This window comes from Anopheles coluzzii, chromosome 2 (genome assembly GCF_943734685.1).
Source record: "Anopheles coluzzii chromosome 2, AcolN3, whole genome shotgun sequence".
Classification (NCBI taxonomy): domain Eukaryota; kingdom Metazoa; phylum Arthropoda; class Insecta; order Diptera; family Culicidae; genus Anopheles; species Anopheles coluzzii.
Window position 1 is genome coordinate 103,532,626 of NC_064670.1, and position 24,385 is coordinate 103,557,010.

General features: G+C 47.7%; 5 protein-coding genes across 11 annotated transcripts in view; 4 read left to right on the forward strand and 1 right to left on the reverse strand.

Annotated features, from left to right (window-relative positions):
* Nucleotides 1–2,849, forward strand: part of LOC120953865 (transmembrane protein 184B) — a 36,370-nt gene extending 33,521 nt beyond the window's left edge. For all 6 annotated transcript variants that reach the window (XM_040374208.2, XM_040374207.2, XM_040374205.2 and 3 more), the window contains one exon: nucleotides 202–2,849. In XM_040374208.2, coding sequence (XP_040230142.2) covers nucleotides 202–509 — 308 coding nt within the window. In that variant the 3' untranslated portion in view covers nucleotides 510–2,849. The remainder of the gene's footprint in view (nucleotides 1–201) is intronic.
* A 474-nt stretch (nucleotides 2,850–3,323) lies between these two features.
* LOC120961435 (uncharacterized) lies at nucleotides 3,324–7,573 on the forward strand. The gene is made up of 4 exons (XM_049611175.1): nucleotides 3,324–3,473; nucleotides 3,547–3,975; nucleotides 5,917–6,135; nucleotides 7,050–7,573. Exons 1-4 carry the CDS (start codon nucleotides 3,326–3,328, stop codon nucleotides 7,478–7,480), a joined length of 1,227 nt encoding a protein of 408 aa, XP_049467132.1. The 5' UTR covers nucleotides 3,324–3,325; the 3' UTR covers nucleotides 7,481–7,573.
* Nucleotides 7,574–9,558: 1,985 nt separating this feature from the next.
* LOC120951021 (congested-like trachea protein) lies at nucleotides 9,559–11,175 on the forward strand. The gene has a single exon (XM_040369496.2). The coding sequence runs from the start codon at nucleotides 9,906–9,908 to the stop codon at nucleotides 10,809–10,811; it is 906 nt and encodes a 301-aa protein (XP_040225430.1). The 5' UTR covers nucleotides 9,559–9,905; the 3' UTR covers nucleotides 10,812–11,175.
* A 14-nt stretch (nucleotides 11,176–11,189) lies between these two features.
* LOC120951022 (uncharacterized) lies at nucleotides 11,190–12,005 on the reverse strand. The gene is made up of 2 exons (XM_040369497.2): nucleotides 11,802–12,005; nucleotides 11,190–11,728 (listed from the first exon to the last, which is right to left on the reverse strand). Exons 1-2 carry the CDS (start codon nucleotides 11,875–11,877, stop codon nucleotides 11,205–11,207), a joined length of 600 nt encoding a protein of 199 aa, XP_040225431.2. The 5' UTR covers nucleotides 11,878–12,005; the 3' UTR covers nucleotides 11,190–11,204.
* Nucleotides 12,006–18,154: 6,149 nt separating this feature from the next.
* LOC120947490 (triple functional domain protein) overlaps nucleotides 18,155–24,385 on the forward strand; it is a 67,659-nt gene continuing 61,428 nt past the window's right edge. Inside the window, exon 1 of one of the 2 annotated variants that reach the window (XM_049606887.1) lies at nucleotides 18,155–18,356. In XM_049606887.1, coding sequence (XP_049462844.1) covers nucleotides 18,178–18,356 — 179 coding nt within the window. In that variant the 5' untranslated portion in view covers nucleotides 18,155–18,177. The remainder of the gene's footprint in view (nucleotides 18,357–24,385) is intronic. The other variant, XM_049606888.1, reaches the window with a different exon arrangement.

Here is a 24,385-nt window from a genome sequence, read left to right on the forward strand (position 1 = left end):
TCGGTACTTTGTTAAATTAAAATCTCTACTCCTTACTGTTCTCAGCAATATGTTGCAATGTTTTTCTCTCTCTAATTCAATGCGCTATGTTTGTCTCTATAATATCCAAAACAACATGCTTCGTTTATGCAACCATTCTTGTGATGTAAAATACTAATCCAACGTGCTGTTTTTCTTCTTCTCTGTTCCATTCCCATGCAGGCGGTAAAAACCCGCGCGGTATTCGTGTGTCCTCGTACGATCCGGACGATCCGAGCCATCAGCTGACGGGACACGGTCAGCAGGGACACGGTGTCGGTAGCGGCGCAACGACCGGCTCGTACAATGGCAATGGTGCCAGCGGAAACGGTAGCGGTGGACACGGTGGAAGCTACATTGCCCCACCGACGCTTGGCAGCCAGCGGAAATTTATGCCCGGCGCGAGTGTCGTGCCCCAGAAGGTGTCAACCATCAGTCAGAATTACAATGAGAAAACGATGCTACTGTCCAGCGATGACGAGTATCAGTAAGCCTGGACCACCATACTAGCACCAATGCTGGGCAGGGATATGAGGGTGTTTCATGGTGGCAAACCACCGTTGTAGTGCTCTTGTTCGATTAATTTCCCTCCTCCTTCCAGGGTGAGAGGAGCACAGGACAGCTCGTTTCGGTGTTCGGTGCGCGCCTCTTGGTAGAGTCGTTGTACGTAGGTGTGTGTGTACGCCAACATAGGGAGCGAGCGCAATGTTCTTTTTTGTATCATTATGGTTAGTGTAACATACACCTGTATTCGTTGCATGTCTGGCAGCTCTAAATGGCACATGTATCGGTTTTAATTTTAAATGTAATGGCATTTCTCCTTTTCACCTCTGTAAATGAGATGAGCAAGAAACAAAAAAACGGTGACGGGTTTGTAGGCAAAAACTGAGCAAATCAATTCACGCTTAGCAAACACCACTGCGTGTGCATTCAAATCAAAATTCAAAAAAGCATAGACCTAATCTGCGTACCTAGCACACACCATACATAACTGCTCCATCACAACCAGTACTGAACTGAAAACGCAGGCAGCAATTGTAGTAGTGGGAACAGTAAAACCATAAAAAAAAAACAATCTCTTAAGCAGAGTAAATGGCAAGATGGAAGGGTAAAACCAGTACAGCACAGAAGTCGAAAGGAAACCGAAATACAGTACAATAATCCTGCCATTTTTGTGACACTACAGATTCACAAACTACAGACACACCACCCAAACAACCTGTACTTTACCCAGTAAAGGGAAGAGTAACGTGTGAAGAGAGTGCTATTCTCTCCCCCTGGTTCTCTAAACGATTCCGTCAAAGTGGCATCAATACTGAAATCTACTGTTCTATACTTCTATAGCGGAGAGGGTAAGCCAAATTCGTAGCGGAAATGTCAATAATTCTTAAAGTGTGTGTGTGTTTTTCATTTAAACAAATCATACGGAATTAATGGTTCTCAACGATAGAGAGAGAGAGAGAGAAAGAGAAAGAATAGTAGCCAAATGTGCGTGGCAACGATGGAGGGAATGATCCGCAAAGCTTTAAGTGAAGGAAACCATTCATCATACATCAGCCCCATTCACCCATCCGTGTATCGTGCAACTGGCAGCATGCTAATCAGGCCAACACTTTGCGATCTAATCGATGTTTATGTGGTTTAACTTCCTCTGGCCCTCTGGCGCAGACAGCAGTGAGGCACGGGGTTGCGTGCTAGCTGTCGGCACTCGCCTCTTAAGAATATCCTGCAACTGCTCGCAACTGCTGCAGCAGCATGGGCAATATTGTTGTTAGCATATACAAAGGAAATATGAACAGAAACTGACACAAATGTAGTGGAAAATACAAAAACAAATCCGGATGCTTTTCCAGTTCATAAGCGAATGAGCAAAAGAGAATTAAATGCAACGGAGAGGAACGGATAAATACTTTTAAAAGAGCCACAACAACCATAAAACAAAAACTAACGGAATGGGGAAAAATGTACTGGTGTAGAGAAAAAAGTGGGGCGGTCTAGTTAGTGTGCTTTATAATATATATACATTATATATAGTATGCCAAAACAAGAAGGAGATAATGGAAGAGAGAAGTTATGAGGAAATAGAACAAAAGAGATGATGAAAACAAACTACACAAAACACACAAGCTGTTTCGCCGTCAATATGCAAAATCTGCAAACGATTAAACATAGAACAGGAAAGATACAGAGAGAAAGATAGTTAGAAGTGGTTAGATGGGCTTGAACTATTTCTGAATTCGTTCAAAAAATCTAGTTCCACTTCCCAATCAGTGATGCAAGGCAAGGAAGATAAGTTAAAAAGCATTTAATTCTGTGCTTGTAAGCAGTGTGTAGCAAGCACACCGTGATGATAACATAGGAAGTGGTGGGACAGTTGTAACGGGGAGCAAAATGTATGTAACGGGAAGTGGTGAAGTGGCCCGTAAGGAACGAACCTCTGTGTGTGTGTGTAGGTACGTATGGATCGTATGGAAAGCGATTCACACTCTATATATATACATGTATTCTTCATTAAACACAAACAAAAGAGAAAAAGCAAACAAAGCAAAACAAAGCTATATCCATATACCAGGGCATGGGAGATGATGGGAAAACTGGAAAATGCATCACAAAAAGACACACACCCACACACACATTTATAAATCAGTGCTGGTGGTGAGGGACAGGCTGCAGTACGCTCCCGATTTAAAATAAAACGGCCTGAGATGTGGACAGGTGGTGGTCACACGGCACACACGGCAGCACGACCCAAGGCTTTGGCTAGGTCAGATATAAAAACGGAAGAGTAATAAAACAAACAAACTGAAGATGAACATTTATTGAAAGTGAAACCCGGTGACGAAACATGCATTATTCCACTGCGATCCGATCCGAAACGTCCGAAACCACAAATACACCGTGCGTCCACCGTTATCGGAGGAAGTGGACTTAACTGGTTAGTTGGTTGCGTGTAGTTGATCATTCGGTGATAACCTAGCTTCCTTGCTCACAAAAGAGAGACTGAATGAATCATATACACAGGTGGAAATGTTACTAAAACATACACAACCGCCGGGCAACACAGCAATCCACAACCTGAAGCAATACACGGTTCCACCGTAGGCTTCCTTGGGCGATAACCTACGCTACCGAAGGGTGGGTAAGGAACACACGCACACCTTTCGAGGCTGTAGGACTCAATCAACAGAGACGATAGAGGTAAGGTTTGTTTAACGACATTGTTCTACACTTACAACGAAGTCAGGCACGCGTGTGTATTGGTTTGCACAACCCCCCCGTTGGGAGATAAAAACACCCGTATATAAACATGTTTCCATCATTCACACTTCGACTAACGATCGTTATCGACCGATACTGCCCTGAGCGAGTGTCTGTGCACTGTGTACTCTTGCCCATTCGCTGTTCGCATACGAAGTGCTTCTCCAGGGCCGAAACAAACCGGGAAAAAACAATGGGTAAGTATTAAACTCCTTTGCCTCTTGGTGCCTCTTAGTAAACGCAAGCTCTAACTCCGTTTCTCTCTTTCAGCAACCACATGGATCCCGACCAGCGTACATGGACCGTACCCACCCCACATGGTGCCGGGCGGTGTGGACAGTGACGGTGCGCAGATCTTCGTCGGCCGGGCACACCATGCCGGTGATCTGCTGCCCGCGAAAGTGATTCCGGACAAGACTGCCGCGTACGTTGCGTACGGTGGCCAGGAGACGCTGGTCGAGCACGTGGAGGTGCTGGTCCACAAGCAGCTGATCTGGGATACGGCTTCGGCCGGCCAGGTACCGCTCGGCGCTGTCGTCGGTGGCCACACGTCCGATGGGGAGATACTGTACGTTGGCCGCGCCTACCACGAGGGATCGCAAACGATCGGCAAGGTGCAGTGCTCGCACAACTGCATCTACATCCCGTACGGTGGTGCGGAAGTGTCCGTCCCTACCTATGAGGTGCTGTGCGAGCGATAAAACACAAGCGGAAGGCGATGGGTAAACGTTGGGACAGCACATTTTGGAATCTAATTTTTTAACATGGCAGTTAATAAGCTACAACCACGGACTGACTGAAGGCCACAGGTGGTGGTACAAATGAAGCCGCGCTTGTGTAACAGTTTCATTTGCAATTTCTACATCCGAATCCAGTAAGCCCCGACCTTGGGCGCGATATTGTGAGCAGTAGATAAGATTTTCCCGGGGCTTATATAGATCTTACCCTCCGTGGCACCGTGATTGATCGGTTATCGGATTTGCTTATTTTCGCGCATTGATCGTTGGCGAAATGAAGGGGCTAGGCTAGGCTTTAAGTGTCGAGCGTCGCGCCGCTTCCCTTTATCGTTATTCTCTAACGGCTTCTTTGTGCAAAGGTGTGTTGTTATCAGCGATGTGAAGTAGTATCATCTTACCTTTCGTTATCACTTGTGTGTGTGTGTGTGGAAAGGCCACGCAAACAGATGGTACGAAGAGATAGACGAGGTTCGGCTCGATTGTTCTAGATGGTACGGAATAGCGTCTTCCGTTTGTTCAAATTGTTTCTGCGGATTGTATTGAAAGAACCTGTTTGTATTCCATTAGAGCGGAGGGCGCTCGAATTTTTGTTTTCTGTAACGGAACAAAAACAAATATGGAGCTGAAGAACAAACATGAGTCACCATGTGTGTCATGTGTGGCTCAAAAATATGCAGAAAAAAAACCCTAACATTGTTTCAGAATTTGTATTTCAACCGGAAAGTGCATACGACATGCAGAATACACAACAAAAAAAAAACAACCCCGTTGGCTAGAGTGTTGGTGCCATCGATTCTAGGAACAAGAAGCACATAGAAATTCAAGCTGATAAACTTATCTCAAATATGATATGACCAACCCATCCAACAAGTAGCAGCACCACTACCACCAACAAGCTTAGTGCTTCTTAGGCAATTTTAGGCTTGCTAATAAATGGAAGTCGAATGAGCGGGCCCCACTTTACAGTGCATTTGCCCATCAACCGATCTAGGCGGCGTTGATCCAGATAGCAAGCAAGCGGTACCACATCTGTAGGATCTTCATTTTCCATCGTACGACACACGGCACATCATCATCGTCATCATCATGAGCGGAGGTAAGTGATATCATCCGAGCGGTTTTGTTTAGCAAACGCAGCTTTACGCCGGTTCTTCCAGTGAGAGTCCATTCCATCCTCAAAGCCTCCTCTCCCGGAGGTAAGAAAGCGAAGACAGCTGAGCCAACAGAAACACATCACCAGCATATACCACCTTACCACCTTGTATGACAGTGAAGATGATTGTGCTTCTCAAGGGGCAAATTTGTGTTGGCGCAAGTAGACAAAGTTGGGGTAGAAATAGTGCGCTAGCGCTGTGCGGTGGTTTTGAAAGGTGATACGCAATCACGTACGCAAGTGGCCAATATTGAGGCGCAATGTGTTGTAAACGCGTGAAATTGAATTGGAAAATGCGAAATTTATGTTGTGATGTTATTGGAATCTAATAGGAATTATCGTTCTTTTGATTTTTGGTGCATTTTTAGTTTCAAGTGAGACTTTTTTGTCATTTTCATTTATATTTCAATCTCTCTGTTGGATCTAAAACAATATTCTTTATTATACTACTCGTCATTCGTTGTGATAGGGATTGCAGCTAAACGGTTCATTTCAACATAGCTTTCCACAGACGTTCAGTTTGATAATCCGTTCTTCCCCTTCCGTATCGTTATCCGTTATCAGTCTTAGTCGCCCCGTAGATAAAGCTATAAATATAGATGATGCGTCGGTGCAACGTACGTGCAACACATCCCGCACATACTCACACACCCCCTGCAGTGATGTTAAAGCAGCGCCAGGCTTCCCTGTTTTTACACCCCCTTTGGCGGTACCACGCTGACACACGGCTCTTTCGGTTTTACTCTTCAGGTTATCCTCATTACGGCTTCCATCCCGATTACTTGTCTAATCCGGCGGACTTATCGTATGACCCAACCGAACCGACGGCTCCACCACCGCCGTCCGCTTTCGTTGGTCAACGAAAATCCAGCTCATCGTCCTCCGATTCTTCACGGGCTTCTTGCTCCGCTTTATCGGGAGGTAGCGAGTGTAAGCCACCGGGTTATGGGCTAATATCGAGCGACTTTGGTACGGGGTAGTCGGCGGATAAAATGATAAGTTGCGCCTGTTAATAAATTGCATTCCGCTTTACACCGTTACTCAGTTACTCGTGTGGTGTGGGCTTTCTGGTACACTAACTTTGGCTCGGGGTGTCTCTCTCTCTCCCTTACTCGTGTTTAATACAAATCACACTGTTGCTGCATCATGGATCTTAGCTCGATTGAATGTAATTATTTGTTTAACGCTAACCTCTCTACTTTATCACTTCCCACCAACTAACGTTTATCATTCCACCGTGTGTAACGCTATCATGGCCGTGTCTAAACACTATTGTTTATACATAAGAGTTAGGATCGGCGGAGGAGATTGCATGAAAGAGAGTTCAGCAATAATACAAGCAATGCCATAATTAGAGTGCCATAATTTGGCGGCCATCAACGCGTTGGTTGGTGTGCGTGAGAGGGCAACGGATGAAAGGTGATCGCCCGAACAGCGGGAACCTTCTTCTTCCACGAACGGCAACGGCAGCGATCGGACGCGCGCAATCCGTCTAGGTTTAAGTTAGTCGTTAAAATAAATTTATGTGAAGAAAAATACCGCAACGTCCAGCCCTAGATTGATCATATGATCAATCTAGGGCTGGACGTTGCGGTATTTTTCTTCACATAAATTTATTTTAACGACTAACTTAAACCTAGACGGATTGCGCGCGTCCGATCGCTGCCGTTGCCGTTCGTGGAAGAAGAAGGTTCCCGCTGTTCGGGCGATCACCTTTCATCCGTTGCCCTCTCACGCACACCAACCAACGCGTTGATGGCCGCCAAATTATGGCACTCTAATTATGGCATTGCTTGTATTATTGCTGAACTCTCTTTCATGCAATCTCCTCCGCCGATCCTAACTCTTATGTATAAACAACTATCTTTATCATCCCTCTTTAGCTGGCTGCTGGCAACACTGCAACGTCAATGGACCGTTCCCGCCGAACATGGTGCGCGCCGGCGTCGATAGCGACGGTGAGGTGATCTACGTGGGGCGTGCCTTTCACGAGGGCGACATGGTGCCGGCCAAGGTGATTCCCACCAAGAACGTGGCGTTCGTGTGCCACGGCGGCGAGGAGGTGCTGAAGGAAGACTTCGAAGTGCTGCGCTACGGTGCGTTCGTGTGGGAGTACTCCTCGAACGGTTCCGTGCCGGAAACGGCCATGAGGATTGGCCAGACGATGGACGGGGAGCCGCTGTACATGGGGCGCGCCATCTACAGTGGGTCGCAAACGCCCGGCAAGGTGCATCCGTCGCACGGTTGCTGCTACCTGCCGTTCGATGGGGCTGAGGTAAGCGTCACCGATTACGAGGTGCTGTGCATTCGATAAAGGCACTACTGGCGGCAGTCTGTAGGCTTGATTGATATGGATGGTGAGATTTTCGGGTAATAAAAGGTAGGAGTAGCAAGCTGTTGATTGTAATTGTTCATGCGGCCCCGTAGTTCACCTTTTGGCATCCGAATTCATAGCTGCAATGATAAGGAAAGAGTGAAGAATATAGATTGCATCCAGGAGTCGGTGCGTCAACCAGAGAGGGGTGTACTCGATGGTTCAATTTGCTTGCAATGATGACCTCAAGATAAGCAATGTGAAGACTTTGGACGAACTGGGACAGCAACCTGAATACAATGTTTCGTCCCTAAAATCATGAGGAAATTCAATAACGGGTTCTATGCCGACAGACAGATTGATAAACAATCGGACCGAAACAAAGAGGTATTTGCCTATCTTCAAGATGGTAACAGTAGAAAGTCGTAACATCAGTGTCTGCAGTGGGCTCCAGAAGCTTTTGAGGAAGCTTTTGAGGATATATGAAATTGGAAATAACAACGCGAATTGAAATGGATCTTTTACGGATATGAATCTGCGGAATCGTTCAAATTTCACATGGGTCTAAGGCAAGGTGACGTACTCTCCTGTCTGCTCTTCAACATCACCCTTGAAGGTGTCATTCGAAACGCGCGGCGATTCTTTGCCGGTTTCTCCAATTTCTTGGCTTCGCGGATGACATCGACAGGCATCGGCAGGACAACAGCGAAGGTGTGTGAGGCGTACACCCGACTCAAATGCGAAGCGGCAAGAATTGGATTGAGAAGCGATGCGACGAAGACGATGTACCTGCTTGCCGGAGACTCAGACCATCTGGGAAAACAGTGTTTAAGTTGATGGCGACAGTCTCGAGGTAGTAAAGGAGTTCTGCTATCTCGGGACGGTCGTTACTTCGGGCAATGACATCAGCAGCGAAATCCGGAGACGCATTGTGCAGGAGAATGGTGCTTACTATGGGCTTCACCGACTGCTGAGATCCAGAAGACTTCGAGGCCGCACGAATCTTGGATCATTCGAGCGGAGGATGCAAACGCTCTGGGCGTGTTTGAGCGACGCTTCCTCCGGATCATCTTTGGCGGTGTGTTCGAGCGTGAGGATGCCGGACTTATGTCCCACCAAGAAGATTCCCAGTTTGGCATGAGGTGTAGGGGAGTACAGCGAACTCGATGGCTGGATCAGGTGCAGCGAGACCTGTCGGAGATCGGGTGTCTACATGGATGGGAGGCTGCTACCAGGGACCGAGCATCCTGGAGAATCATTGTTGATTGGACCATGTCACATCGACGGGCTCGATCGGGAACAGGCCAACAAGAGAGAGATGAGTCCGCAAACCATCTCATACATCAGCGACGTATTCTTCTGACCATCTATGACATTGCTCCTAGTGAGGGTAAGGTACCGACCAGTAATCTGGGTATGTTATGAGCAGAAATTGAATATCTCCCTTTGCTGGTTTAATAGCATCCTGACACGCATCTTACTGTTCACTTCTAGACATTCCACCGGTAACGAAGATGAGAAGAATTGTGTTGTCTATTTGCGTTTCGAAGCTGCTGGGTCCAAGAAGACGGCTTTTAGTAGATCGTTTAAAGCGAATTACATGAGAAACAAATGGAATATCTTTAATAGAATCATTATAATTCTAACTGGAAATGCAAATTCGGGGTAAGTGTATATCGAGCTTCCCGGAAGTTGAGCAACCTGAACATACCAAAGCGACTAAAAGTAAAATAATAATAAGGAAAAGTGTGTATTACTATAGGGTTCATTTTTAGTAACTTTAAATTGAATCTTTCGAGTGAAACAAACCATAAACTGGATGATCTGTAAGACTCTCTTTTCATCAAAAACACGATATCTTGAAGATTTAAAACATCTTTCAAAAGTTGTTCAAAGCATCACGCTCACTGTCTGCAGTTGTATCAAGCTGTTGGTCATGCTCAGGCCACGAAATCTGAACACATTTACGAAAAACAATCCCGTTCCTCCGTTAACATTTTCACAAAACGTAATTTAAATGTTTTGGGCAACGGCTTCCTGCACCTGCGCCTACTGTGCGGGCCGCGTGTGACGTCCACACAGTGAAATGTCATAATATTTTGGTTATCTTGGCGTACTTTGAACTCCGGGACGAATAGGAAGAGACTCGCATTAATCCGTCGGTCGTCGCGATATCACGGTTGATATTTTCGCCGAACCAGTACGATATCATCGACGCGCTTCTAATCGTTCCCGGTGTGTTTAGTTTCCGTTCAATTTTTAAGTTACAGTTTCCCTTCGTTCCCGAGACCTTTAGAACCCGTCCACCTCACAATACCGTTCATTGTGTTTACCCCCTGCCTTCCTTCCCTTCGTTCGTTCGTTTACATCACACCCGAGAAAGGTGAAAGGACAGAAGTGTGTGTGTGTGTATTAGTGCCACGCAATGTCGGAAAACAAGAGCCCAATCAAGTATTTCCTGTCCGGCGGGTTCGGTGGCATCTGTACCGTGCTGGCAGGCCACCCGCTCGACACGATCAAGGTGCGGCTGCAGACGATGCCCCTGCCCGCCGCCGGCCAGGCCCCGCTGTACGCGGGCACGCTCGACTGCGCCAAGAAGACGATCGCCCGCGAAGGCTTCCGGGGGCTGTACAAGGGCATGTCGGCCCCGATCACGGGCGTGGCGCCGATCTTCGCCGTTAGCTTCTTCGGCTTCGGGCTGGGCAAGCGGCTGCAGCAGAAAACGCCCGACGAGGAGCTCAACTACACGCAGCTCTTTGCGGCGGGTGCGTTTTCGGGCATCTTCACCACGACCGTGATGGCGCCGGGCGAGCGGATCAAGTGTCTGCTGCAGATCCAGCAGGGCGGCAACTCGCCTCAGAAGTACAGCGGCATGGTGGATTGCGCGAAGCAGCTGTACGCCGAGGGCGGGATGCGCAGCATCTACAAGGGCGCGTTCGCGACGCTGCTGCGCGATGTGCCCGCCTCGGGCATGTACTTCCTCACGTACGAGTACATCCAGCGGGCGCTGGCACCGAAGGCGGGCGAGCAGAAGGACGCATCGATCGGGCTGCTCGGCACGATCTTTGCCGGCGGGATGGCGGGCATCGCGAACTGGGCGATCGGCATGCCGGCCGACGTGCTGAAGTCGCGGCTGCAGACGGCCCCGGAGGGCACGTACCCGAACGGCATCCGGGACGTGTTCCGGGAGCTGATGCGCCGGGAGGGACCGCTCGCGCTGTACAAGGGCGTGACGCCGGTGATGTTGCGTGCGTTCCCGGCCAATGCGGCCTGCTTCATCGGGGTGGAAGTGTTCATGAAGTTCCTGAACGTCGTTGCACCAGGGCTGTAGAACGGAATGGGAGGCGGAAGGGTCTCAAAAGTGCAATCATCCTTGCAGGGGGAAAAGGGATAGGGTTTTACACTGCCTTCTAGAGTGGTTTTCGGTTTGTTAACACGTTTTTGTACCCCTTTTTGTTACCGAGTTTGTATTATCACGCTCCTTTTTTTTCTTCTTCGTTTTGAAAACCGTACATTGTGACCTCAGTCTCTGTCTCTCTGCCTCTCGAAGCTTTACATACAGAGCAGTGGACGAAATCATATGAAAAAGACTCACACAAAAACATGCACTTGCTGGGCAGGGTTGCTAAGGGAACGCCAATCACAATCACATCCGTTTCTGTTATATTTGTAATAAAAAACAAGTTGACACTAAACTGCGCTCTTTCTCTCTCTCACTGTAAATCTATTCAAACTCCAAACTATCCACTTGGCTGTCCGCACCCTCCACGATGCCGGCGATTTCCATCCGTTTCACCATATCGAACACGTCCTGCGGGTCGATCTCTTCCTCCTGCAGCTCCTTCAGCAGCTCGACCACGTCCTCTTCCGCCTGGTAGCACGGTTCCAGCGCCCGATGCAGCTCCATTTCCGCGTCGAGCGAGGCGATAAACACCGCCCCCTGCATTACGGCATCCTTGGCCGACCGTACCTCCTGCTCGAGCGAACCGACCAGCTCCTCCGTGTAGCCGCGCGACTGTAGCACATCCGTCGGCAGCAGCACGTTGTCCGGGATGGCGAAGGTTTGGCGGAACAGGGCGTTCAATCGGTCCAGCGCGGGCTGGCAGTCGCTGTACATGGCGAGCGCCGTTTTGTTGCAGCTGGCCCGCAATCGTTCTGCCGGTTCCGGCGGGATCTGTCGCTTCTCGATCAGCTTCTCGGTAAAGCGGGACAGCAGTTTGCTCTGCAAGGACTGTACCATTTCGGCATCTGTGATGGAAAAGAGGAAAAAATTGGATGAATGTGGTTGAAGAGGGTCTGCAGGGCGGATCGGTGTGTTTACTTTGAGCCACTAATTCCTCCAAAGAGAAGTTAAAGTGCTGCAGCTCGTACTCTTCTTTCGCCGGGGCTTTTGCCATTTTGTGTGCAAGGATTGTGATTTAGCTTGTTAGTTGTGGAGATGAGCAATAGAACAACATTTACGATACAGTAAAGAACTTGTGCATTCGGACGCGTACAACGTATTTTTTAGGCGTTCTTTTGTTGTCAGTTGGTGTTTGTATTTACAACATCGTTTGACAGTGCGTTCGGCCAAGGTGCACAAGCTAAGGTGTACCGTTTAAAGCGATCTAAACGAACCGGTAAAACCGTTTCTAAATTGTTCGAATATTTGAAGATAAAAATGAACAGAGAAGCACACATTTGAGTTGTTATCATATTCTGTATGTTTTTCTGATTTCTAAACGTTTTGGTTTTAGAAATATTCTCTAAAATCATTTAAAAAAATCTGACAAAAATTATCCTTTAAATGTTTGTTGGGCAATCTGTTTGATTTGTTAAACTCTTAAACGAACAAATTCACAAAATTTTACTTTCAGCTACAATTGCACTTTTATTGTCAACTATCAACCACCAAACAATAAAAATTCGAACCGGTAAAACCGGGTTCAAAATCGCAGCCTAAGCACAGTGGGCTCCACTTCATACAAAAAAAGTATTAAAAAATCCCCAACATCACCTGCCATGACCGACAAGCTCCCACCATCCGCTACAACAAGGAGAAAACGGCTCTCACTCACTCACTCGCTCGCACGCTCTCGCGCATCTCGCCGTGCAGTCAGTCAGTCAGTCAGTCCAACAACTTTTCCGCGGAAAAGCGGAAATTTTCTCCTGCGACAGCAGCAGCGACCCAAGTGCAGTGTAGTGTATTTTTTCCACCCTTCCAAACACACTTTTCCAAGCGGGCTAGTGGGTTTGTTTTTTTTTTAAAGAAAGAACCACCCGCGTCCCGTGTGTGGCTGCGTATACGCGTGTTTCCGCGTGCATTGTCCGGGCAGCGGGCGCGCGTGCTGGCTGGCGGGTCGCGTTAAAATTGCATCCCAAAATCAAACTACCGCAGAACCCGCGTGCGTGTGTGTGCTCGCTTCTCCGTTTTGGTTTTCCATCTGCCTCCACGTCCTGGGCCACAAAGGGTGAAAGCGTAAAGTTGGCTACCGTTTGCTTGGGCGCGCGGGTGGAGTAATCGATGGTAATGGCCAGCTTTTCAGGGGGTAGCGACCCACCTTCCGTCCTTCCGTTTGACATCAACAACAGAGGAGACACGGCGGAAAGGGTTGCAGTAGGCGCGTGTGTTACACAGAACCTTCCCGTGTGAATAAAGAAGAGTGGGAGGAAGGAAAGGGGCGCATTGCTTCCTATCCTTTCGCAGCGATTTCGGTGCAAATGTACTCTTCCTGCAAAACGTATCCGGAGCATGGCAAATCGGAAGTGGTGTGTGTGCATGTGCAAATTGTGAGAGTGTTTTAACGTGCAGCAAAAGTCACAGAAATCGTTTTTTTGCAGGGGGGGTATGGTGGGGGTGTAGATGAGCAAAGGAAGAAGGGGCGTGGAAGGATAATTGTGTTGTGGGCAAAAAAAGTCTTTCATCGACAAAAAAAAACATTTAAAAAACAGCTACATAGCAAAATTCCATGTTTTTGAGTGCTGAGATCCATTTTTCCTCCAATTTCTGCCCCACATTCTTCAGTGCAGGCCAAAATTTTCGCCATCATCATCGGAAGTGCTGTTTGTTCGAGCATAATGTTTCGACATTAAACGCACACACTGACACACACATGCGTACCAGCGATAGAGAAAGAAAGGCAGAAAAGGCAAGCGAAGAAGCGAAAGAAAGAGAGCGCGGCTGTGTCTGCGAAGAAGAAAATGCGGAAGAAAGATAGGGAGAGAGCGAGAGCATAAAGATATGCGCGTTCTGCAAAGGAAGCGCAACTACGCGTGTGCATGTGTGTGTGTGTTGCGTGCTTGTGTGTCGCTGAGAGAGTGAGAGAGAGATGGGTAGAGTTCGATTTCTCGGTCGATTATTTTGACGGAAAACGTCGTCGCTGTGTTGTGTGTTGTGTAGTTGCAAGCAACATCAGCCATCGAACGGAGGTGACAGAGAACGTGTAGGAGAAGCCAAAAAGCAATAGAAATTGACCAAAAAACATTTGTTTTTTGTTGGACACAACACTCTCTCACACACACAAGTGACGGGAAAATGAACCGAGAAGAGTAATTGTTTTTAGTGTGTTTCCATTCGGTTAGCGGCTTCGCTGTGCTGAGTGTGTTGATGGATGCCGTGACCTGTGTGTGTGCGTGTATAAGAAAGGTGGTGGATGCTGGTCCCCGCAAGGGCAATATGGAGCAGTAACATCTTTCTGCAGTGTTGTGGTCGGCCACTGGGCACCCGTCGGCGGGTTGGCCGTGTTGCGGTGGCCACAAAAAAGGCGTTGCGAAGCCGATCGTGCCGGAGAAGAATCCTTCGTCTTGTGTTTTTCGCTTCACTAACTTCGCTCAAGATTAGGAATGGTGGTGGTAGTGGTGGTTGGTAGGTGGGTGGATAGGGAGGGTTCAGGGTGCAGAAGAGAGAGTGTGAGCGAGATGGAAAGAAGGCTGTGTTAGGCTGTGTGAATCGTCGTGCTTCAATCTCCCCGCCGCTGCAAGTGCACGCCTCGTTGCATCAGGAGAGACTGGTGGCCAGAGAGGGGCGTGGGGGGGGGGGGAGAGGTGTTGTAGCCGACATTCCGGAAATTGGCATCCACCCGGCGGCAACAGGAAGCAAAAAAACAGCAAACAGACTGCTGCACCAGAAGCCAGTAGGCAGTGAGAAAAGAAGAGAGAAGAAGAGGGCGATTGAACGAAAGAGAGTGAACGCATGTGTGTGAGAGAGTGAGAGAGGGCGCACGGTAGGAAAAATGAAATCGACAAGATGACAGCTCTCTTTATTCATCTTCTCCTGCTTTGGGTACGCGTACTGTCACATTTATGGCACCCCACACTGTAAGCAGCACGCACACAGACGACGAGAGCGCACAATACGACGGTGGTGTGTGCCGGTGTGTGCGTGTGTGCAGCTAGCCGCTAGCCTTAGCGCGCCGCACGACGATGGCTTTGTTTTGGTTGGCTCTCCAAGCAACAACCACACAGACGAACGTCGCGTACCGCAGACAACTGACCGCAGCCGTGCGAACGAAAACCGGACAGTGACAGTGTGTGCGTCCGATGAAAGGTAGAATCGAAATGTGCTGCCTTGATATTGTGGAATTGAAATTGGAAGAAAAGTGCTCCCGGTTGCAGGTGAAAATGTGCACGAAATTGCACACCGCAAAAGGTGCCGATGTGCCTGTGTACCTGTGTGCCTGTGTGGCTCTGTGCCCTGTGCGGAAGAACGGAAAGAAAGCATAACAAACGGCGGGTGTGTGTAGTGCGGTGGGCTTGCCTGCTGCCCCCTTGCTACGAAGAGAGCGACGACGAAGAACGAAGAACACAAAATTTTGCAAAAAGAGTGGCAAAAGGAACGTAGCAACGCGGGGCTTCCTATGCACATTTCCGCTTGCAGCCGCTTTTATGAAGTAATGAGCACTGTGGGGAGAGGAGGACGTTACAGCCTACTTGCTTCCTGGGATGATGAGCTGGCTGAGTGTTGTTCTCGCAGGCCAGTAGCAATAGTAATGCACCGTCTGTCCGTTTTCCGTCCCGACTCGCTGGTGGTGGTCGCTAATCAGCGAAGCGTGCGTCTGCTGCGAGAGTTATGTTGGTTGCTACCTCATCATCATCTGCACTAAATGCATGCGAGCGAGCACGTTCGGTGTTTGGAGGACGGGATTGCGAAACGCTTCCCCCAATTTCCCGAGGAAAATTTCCCCTTTTTTCCACGGTTCGTGAAGTCAGCAGTCTGTGCAGGCTGGGAAGTGTATCGACGCTAAGAACAGCTGTGTGATGTGGTAAAAGCTTCAAAGATGGTGTGCTCACCAACACACACACTACACGGAGCATTTGAACCTGAAGGCCAACGGTAGAGTTGACATTTGAAGGTTCTTTCTAATTGGATTTTTTTTCCTTTCATTTCTTCCGGCCGTCCACTGTCGAATAATTTGTTTTTCCCTCATTATAGAGCGGTTCATCTGGTGAAGAAGAGGAGCTGTCCCGGTGTCCTGCCAACGGTTACTTTGGTTTTGACATTTGACGATTTGTTCGAGATGATCTCTCTTTGTCCGCGTACGGCAGCGGAAAATCGATCGTGTGCAAGTTTGACGCGGGAGGAAAATAGATCGCAGATATGAATGGCCGGGTGTGAAAGATTTCGAAAAATTACCATCGATTTAACACCCCTCCCTCCCCCCCGCACACGATGCTTCTTTGTTGTGGGCGCAACAACCATAAACTGTGCATGAAAATGCCGGTGGAAAAGCGAGATAAAGCACGCGTATGCTGTGCTTTTGGATTTATGATTTTCAATTTATCAGTTCACTGTTGTTGTTGGCAGTATCACCCTGCCACGCAGATAACATACTGCGGGAAAATATAATCGCACGTAATGTGGCGTTTTGGGTGTGTGTGTGTGTGTGTGGAGGGGAGTATGTTTTAAGTGCAAATTGCATTGCGGATTATCAATCCATTTGCGCGAGATTACGCCCGGGATTAGCTGCCAATGGAGTAGTGGCGGAACAGCTTATTATGCTCCATAAATAAGCTGCCGGAGTAAGGAGAGAAGCAAAATGGGTTGTGTAATTTAAAAACAACCCCCTTTGATATGACAGGTTTTGTTTTATAAATTAATTTTAATTCTCTTTTTTCTTATCGATTTTAGGAAAATCATCCCAATCACTATTTTATCCATTCCTAAGGCGTGTTAATAACCCCCTCTATTATACATGAAACTCATAACTAGTAACAGTGTTTAGAAAGAGAGAGACCCTTGCGCCATTGTGAATACCATTGTGTGTGTGTCTGTTTCTTCGCTTCTTAGAATCCCGTTTTTTGGTGCACGCAACACGCGCCTAACATCGTTTCGAATACCATAGCATTTGTGTGTGTCTGTTAAACGTGTATGTGGTCCGTTTGTACATAAAAGTGGGCAGCAAAAAAAGCAAAAAAAAAAATGGGTGGCAAGTCCTCCCCACGCACGCCAGGTGTTGGTGTCTGTGCCGCGCCAATGAAGCCAATATTCTGCTAGTGCGCGATCGTGTGAAATAGCAAAGGGTGGTTCAAATATAGAAATAAGCAAGCGCAATCGTACGTTCGAAAAAGGGCCAGCACAGGAAGAACCCGCTGTGCAACACACACTTCCTCCACAAGAGTTTCGAGGAGTAGGAGGAGGCCGTTGCGCAACCCGCGTTGATATCCCGTGTGTGTGCGAGCGCGCCCGCTTCATCTCCCGCTACCCGGAGTAACCGGAAACCGATCGAGCGTCGCGTCAAATACGAGAGATGCAGCGATCGTCCCGCGCGTCCGATCGTAGCAGCAACAGCAGCAAGATCATCGTTCCCGTAGCCGCCGCCGTCGCCGCATCAACGTCATTGGCGTGTCGTCTGTGGTTTGGCGCGAGTCGACCGACGCCGCGGATGGTGGTTGACACCTGTGACGACGACGCCGCCGCCGCCGCCGCCGCCCGGCCGTCATCGATCGTTGGTGGCCGCGGTGTCGAGGATGGTATGGATCGTACCGCCCGCCAGCCCCCGATCCTCTCCCTCACCGGTCGCTAGCGCACCGGATCGACAAGGCAAGGGGTGGAGAATCCGATCGAAACGGTAATCAAAACGCGTCTCAACAGCAGAGAAAACGATCGTACGCCATCGGCGTGCGCAGCTTCGCTTGTTGACCGTCGTTATCATCAGCGTTGCGGACCGGGCAGACCGGGAAAGTGATAGTGAATCGTTGTGCATCTATCGGTCAATCTTTTTGAACGAAAAAAGAAGAAAGAATAAATAAAACAAAAATAAGCAAAAGGTTCAGTGGAGCAGATAGAACCGCATTAGTGAAAACACGTGCCGCGAGAGCATTATTATTGAGTACCGGAAGAAGTTACTCTCATATACATAGTGTGAATGTGAGTGAGTGTGTGTGTGTGTACAGTGAACGTAAATAAATATTGTGTACAGTGAAGTTAAATCATACCGAGGTCCGGGCACCTCGTTTTGAATCTGTCGTAGCAGTGACAAGACGACACTCGACCAAAACCCCCGCCACAAAGTGATAACACAGCGATCAACGAAAAACACCAACAGAGAAACACCCCGTTCTATACACATTTATTTGCATTTTTCCGCGACCGAGGGTGACTCATCTAGAGAACGGAAGACGGAGCCACAGTGAGTCGAGGAGCTCATTAATTAAAAGCCTCTGGAAGAGATAAGGCCGGGTCAGAGCGCAACAAACACCACAACCACAATTCAGCAGCCATGGATGGGGTAAGGGCGCTGGACATCTTGCCGCTGCTGAACGAACGGTTCGCCCTGCTGTCCGGCGGGCGGGACAATCGCGGCGGTCCGATCATCTGCTTCCCGGCCACGACCAAGCGCGAGCGGATCAAGCCGGAAGACATCAAGCGGGTCGTCAGCTACTTCATCAACATACCTAGGTAAGGCGAACAAATGGACCACACCCCCCTCCCCCCACCCTTATGTGTGTCTATATTTACAAACTTTTTGCGATAGAGACGGTTTTACTTCGGTTGCGATTTTTAGGTCACACATTTGGAAGAAGGAACCGGTTTGAGGCACAGCGGAGGGGAAGAAACCAAAATATTTTGGTGAAGTCCATTTAAAGCCACACATTTTGGGGCAACTCGCGTGCGAACCCCGTTAGCACTGTTTCACCGTTTGCATTAATTTAAATGTTTGTTATTTTTGGTGGTGACGGACTGACCGGGAGGGTTGTGTACGTTGTGTACAAGCAACTGACCCTGAGTGCTTGAACAACGGGAGCGATAGTACGGCGGGCATGGGGAACTCGTGGTCGTCGGTGTCGTTATTCTCCCCTGTACGCGGTACTGCGGTGTGGCCAAAGGAACCGTCGATACAATAATTTTCCCCCGTCTACGTCTACGAAGACTTCCTCTACCTTGGGGTGAGGCTTTGCTTGCTGCAGCAGACAAGGCGTTGCAACGTGCTGCAGGTTAATAAAGATCCGCCTAGACGGCACGCGTTGCAACGGCACCGGTGGGCTAAGGAACTTTTATTATCACCACGGGAGTTTGGTGCTGGAGCGGTGTATGATGAACGAGTGAAAATAGGTGGTGAACTCTATTTCCTTCTGGAAGCTTTGTTTTAAGCGATTCACACGATAAAAGGGTTGCATTTTTTATTAAGATTTAATTATTAATTCAAGACGGGACATCTTCTGTTCCTTGACGTTGAAATTATCTCAACTTCTTCCAATTGCTGTTTTTTTTGCTATTTTTCCTCTAGTTGAAATGAATATTATATATTTTAGACATTTTTTTGAATGCAATCCTGAACAATAAATGGATTGAAATTGGACTTCAGATGTTCTTTAAGCAATGTCGAGTTACACATATTGACACAAGAAAAAGACAAAACTGGTCCTTTTAAGGTTGGCCATTATTTATTCAACTAATTTGAACGCTATGAAGGGCAAATATTAAAAATAATGCTGCTTAGTTCTAATTAGTGAAGTGTAATTCCTTACCAAAATTGCGCTATCTAGGAAGTGGGTAAAGTGGAAGAAGGGGAGGCTTGGAGGTAAAGTCAAAATGGTCGGAATCAGTATTAAACTGTTTGAGGCAGTTTAGCAAGGGATCATTATGACAGTACAAGCTTCGACCAGTGAGGATGGCAAATAGAAGACGAGGACGGAGGGATCTAGAAGGACCGTAGAAATGAATGGTAGAGAGGAGATCAGGAACATCGATAGTGCTAAGGATCAAACCAGCAGACTGAGTAATATGCCGTCTCCTTTCTAAAGAGTCAATTCTCAAAAGTTGACAACGAATTGCATATGGGGACAAAGGAGAATGGGGCACTATGCGCTGAATGAAGAGTTTCTGTAATCTATCAAGTCGAGTAATGGCTCTAATATTGGTTGGACTCCATATAATGCTGGCATATTCTAATAGAGGCCAAACCAGAGCAACATACAGAGTTTTAAAACAGCGAGGATAATTGAAGTCAACTGTTCAGCGAATTATTAGATCGTGAATTTGGCTGTCTTTGCTAATGATGTTGCTATTACGGTGTTGAATACCACCTATAAAATAATCTCCCTGATCCTTCAGGATCGCCTTGTCCCGCACGTCGAAGAGATAGTCGGGCACTTTCAAAAAAGAATCCGAAACGGAAAATCTACCACTGATCAGATCTTCCCCATGCGGCAAATCTTGGAGAAGATGGCTGAATACAGACACGACACATACCATCTCTTCATTGCCTTCAAAGCTGCATATGATAGCATAGCCAGGGTAAAGCTGTATGACGCTATGAGATTAGGTTAGTTAGAATGACTTGTCAGGTAAAGGCGGTTGGGCCTTTTGCTTTTGGTTGGTAATTCTCAGGACCTTTTGCTACCACCAAAGGTCTGCGCCAGGGGTACGGGCTTGTCTGTCTCCTATTCAACCTGGCGCTAGAGAGGGCAATCCGCGACTCGAGGGGGGAGACTACGGGAACCATCTTCTATAAGTCATCCCAGATCCTGGCATACGCTGATGATATAGACATCATTGGTCTGCGGCTGTCTTATGGAGCAGTAGCCTACCAAGAGATCGAACAGGCAGCAGAGAATCTCGGATTGCAGATAAACGAGGCGAAGACCAAACTGATGGTGGCAACATCAGCGGACCTACCAATAAATAATCCGAATCTACGTAGGCGTGATGTACAGATAGGTGAACGCACTTTTGAAGTCGTCCCAGAATTCACCTATCTTGGATCAAAGGTCAGCAACGACAACAGTATGGAAGTTGAGTTGCGCGCAAGGATGCTGGCTGCCAACCGGTCATTCTACAGCCTGAAAAAGCAGTTCACCTCAAAGAACCTGTCGCGACGGACGAAGCTGGGACTATATTATTATTATTATTATTATTATTATTTATTTAATCTTCAAGGGGCCGTATGGCCTAATTAAGATGTAACAGTTCATTAAAAAAAAACATAACAAAAACAAGATTTGCATCGCAATTCACTGCGGCCACGGCAAAAGCCGGAGATGTTCCTTGAAGCACTGAGTCGAGATGTCGAAGTCGAAGCAATCCGAGACAGTATTGAAGACAGCCGACATGCGGAACATAGGGTCAGACCGACCAGCGCTGGAACGGGGTTGAGCGAGCCGTAGAGTTTCTCTAGACCTAAGTGTTCGGGATGGTGCATAGATATCGACTCGATGCAACAAAGGCGATATAGTACCTATATAGTACCAGTACTCACATACGCCTGAGACATGGACACTGTCCAAATCTAACGAAAGCCTCTTAGCCGCGTTCGAAAGGAAGATGCTCAGAAGGATACTTGGCCCTGTATGTGTGGAAGGACAATGGAGGAGCCGCTATAATGAAAAGCTATACGAGATGTACGGCGACCTCAGTGTCCTACAGCGTATCAAGCTCCGGTGGGCTGGCCATGTTGTGCGCATGGAAACGGACGACCCAGCCCGTAAAGTCTTTTTAGGCCGTCCACAAGGACAGAGGAGGCGTGGTAGGCACAAATTGTGGTGGCAAGATGGCGAGGAGGAGTCCGCCATTAAGGCCGGGATAACGGACTGGCAGACGAAGGCGCGAGACGGTGAGCGGTTTCGGACACTCCTGAGGCCGAACCAACTTATCCGCAAAGCGGTTGTAGCGCCGGATAAGTAAGCAAGTAAGCTAATGACGTTATCAATATGGTCAGAAAATGTGTGAGTATTTATGACAACCATGTGGACTACAGGGCCTTAGAACTCCAGACTCCAGACAGCATAGAACGTATAACTAATGCATACATATCAAAAACACATAGTTTTTTTTCACACTATCTGACGGAAAGCAGTCAAACACGAGAGGCTCCGTTCAAAACGTTCGCTCAGTTCAGAGATGATCGAAACGAGCGACAAATCGAGTCGGTCTAACACGCATGATAACAGCATAACATTTACATTTTCGGCACATTTTGTTGAAGGCTCTAGTCAGAGAATTGGCCCTTTATGTGTCCTTCTGATGGTGTAACTTCCAATTATGACTTGCTGGATTCAAATTTACGCCTTGAGATCGAATCTTGGATGCTCCAAAAAATGCTAATCATTAATTCCTCCTATGTTTCCCGTATGCAAATGTATTAATTAAAGCAGTGGCACTACCACTTATCAGCATTACTTTCATTGGACGTGGAAGTCACCAACGATTTCTTGAGTAATAAATCTTCCAAATGATAAGAGCTAGTGAATGGAAGATTGATAAGGTGCCCTAACGTTATTGGAGTATTGATTACAAAAGCCAAATCTTTATTGTGCGTAGAAATGAGGTTCGTTATTAGAAATCAAGCAGTGGAAGTTGGTATAGTACATGCCACTAAATGTAAGCCCTGCAAATAATGAGCTTTAAAATGTTTTACTCGGAGTTGCAGTTAGTTGGGTAACGACGAACCCCTCCCCTAACTGAAGATACCAGCAACCGGTGTAGCGCCTCACGTCGATAATGATGAATACCACCTTACTCGGTACCGGCAGTGACCCCTTCGCCCCAAGCCTCATCTCCACTCCCCGAACTCACACACACACACACACACAAACGCGCGGCATAGTTCGCTGCCTTTTCTAGTGCACTTCCGTTATGCACACTCGACGTGTGCGCGACTGTGTACGCATAAATCCTTTCCCATCCGCCGCTGTGGAGGCGCACTGGAACGCCTTTTCCCCCCCTGGGCGCCTTTCGTTTGACAATAGATGGGGGATGGCTTTGGATGGATGAGTTTTCCGCGAACAAACACATTGGAACGCAAAAACCAAAACAAAACCACCACCCTCACTCACTCGTGGTGCTTTTGTTTTTCGCTCCACGACAAACCCACCCACCCGCGGCTTAGGCGGTCGTTAGGTTTCGGGGTATTTTTTTCTCTTCTCTTCTCTCCTATGCCATCTAATTGGATTGAAGTGGGAAAAAGGGGTACTTATTGCACCTGCGGGCTGCGACAGTTTCGGTAAAAAAGGGTGAAATGGGGGGAAAATGATGCAGTAAGGCGGAATCGTCATCATCATCATCATTGCACACCGCCAAACCCCGAGGGAGCTTACCAGGAAGTGGTGGTGTGTGTGGGGTGCAGGGATACGGAATGGGGAATGTGCATCCCGGAGCACTTTTGCACTCTGGAGGGGGGGCCCATTCTTTGTGGGAAGGAGAAAATCTAACGAGAAGGAGGTTTTTCGCGACAATTACGACCATATTTCTGGCTGTGAGCGAGGGGAGATGGCATAATGATGATGGCATTGCTCTCGTGGTGTGTCGGTGTGATGTTTGATGGAAAACTGAACATAATAAAGACAGTATATATCGTTCATTAGGGAAGTTGAAGTTGCAGACCCAAGAGCTTGGATGCATTTTCACGTATCTAAAAGAAGGCATACCATCATAATCCTACTTGGGGCGAAGTGGTGCTATAAGACTTTCCGCTTATGATTATGATAGGGCTGCGAAAAAGCTAGAAGAGTGAAAGCTTTTTAGCTGAAATATTTGGAAAAAACATTAACTGCTTTTTTTCGTCTATTTGTGCTCAACTATACCATTAGTATGAGTCTTTACTATATCTGCGGCTAATTAGAGGCTTTGTCTCCTGAAGTTCTCTTTAAAGTCAGTCTTTAGTCTCTTTAAAGGCTAGGCTGATTAGTATCACACACTTCTCACCCAGTGTTATGTAGTAAATCCCTCTTAGGTGAAGAATTACACCACAATTATAAACGAATTGTTAACCAACAAGGCCTACCACGATGTCAAAAAGTGCGCTAGATCAACACCGTCAAGTCAAGTCAAACTCTGCGCCGCCTACCAGTTGGGATTCGAACTGAGTGCTTCTTCGTTGTGTGTTCTTCTGCCTCCTACCAACCACACTATGGGACGCATCTCCAATACCGCACGCTTAAAATCAACCTGCTCAACAAAGGCCCGCCGTACTGTTGTTAGCACTCTACCCCACCACCACCACCGCCACCGGCGTGACTTTCAAAACAAAAGCAGATTATATGCACTTACTAAACCAAATGCGAATGCGTAATGGCGTAGCGTGGAGTGGATTACTTCTAATTATCATACCTCAATGCCCCACCAATCGGGTGAAATGATGCGGTTGGATGTGGGGGGGGCTTTTAAATACTTTATTCACCGAGCAAATCTCTTTCACCAAACACACAGCACTGTCCTAGTCCAACCGGCTCTGCTCCCTCCAACCCAACGATCGATAGTGTGCAATAAAGTGTGTGGTAAATTATGCAGTTAGTCCACACACTTTACCCCACCCACTTCCATGTGTAGCCAACCTTACTCTGACCCGTTGGCAGTGGCCGCAACCACGCATTTGTTAGCTAGTTAGCTCCCAATCGGTGTAACACACATTATGTGTCAGCGGCAGTGTGGGTATAGAATTTAAACTGTCGATTCGAAAATCGATGGCCTGTTGGGCTGTGGACATGGGA

What these genes read in the sequence shown, in the direction of transcription:
- LOC120961435 (XM_049611175.1), top strand. Translation starts at nt 3,326, where the DNA reads ATGTTTCCATCATTCACACTTCGACTAACGATCGTTATCGACCGATAC. An exon ending in AAACCGGGAAAAAACAATGG is followed by an intron (nt 3,474 to 3,546) that starts GTAAGTATTAAA and finishes TCTCTCTTTCAG; the next exon opens with CAACCACATGGATCCCGACC. An exon ending in GCTAATATCGAGCGACTTTG is followed by an intron (nt 6,136 to 7,049) that starts GTACGGGGTAGT and finishes ATCCCTCTTTAG; the next exon opens with CTGGCTGCTGGCAACACTGC.
- LOC120951021 (XM_040369496.2), top strand. Translation starts at nt 9,906, where the DNA reads ATGTCGGAAAACAAGAGCCCAATCAAGTATTTCCTGTCCGGCGGGTTC.
- LOC120951022 (XM_040369497.2), bottom strand. Translation starts at nt 11,877, where the DNA reads ATGGCAAAAGCCCCGGCGAAAGAAGAGTACGAGCTGCAGCACTTTAAC. An exon ending in GGAGGAATTAGTGGCTCAAA is followed by an intron (nt 11,729 to 11,801) that starts GTAAACACACCG and finishes TTTCCATCACAG; the next exon opens with ATGCCGAAATGGTACAGTCC.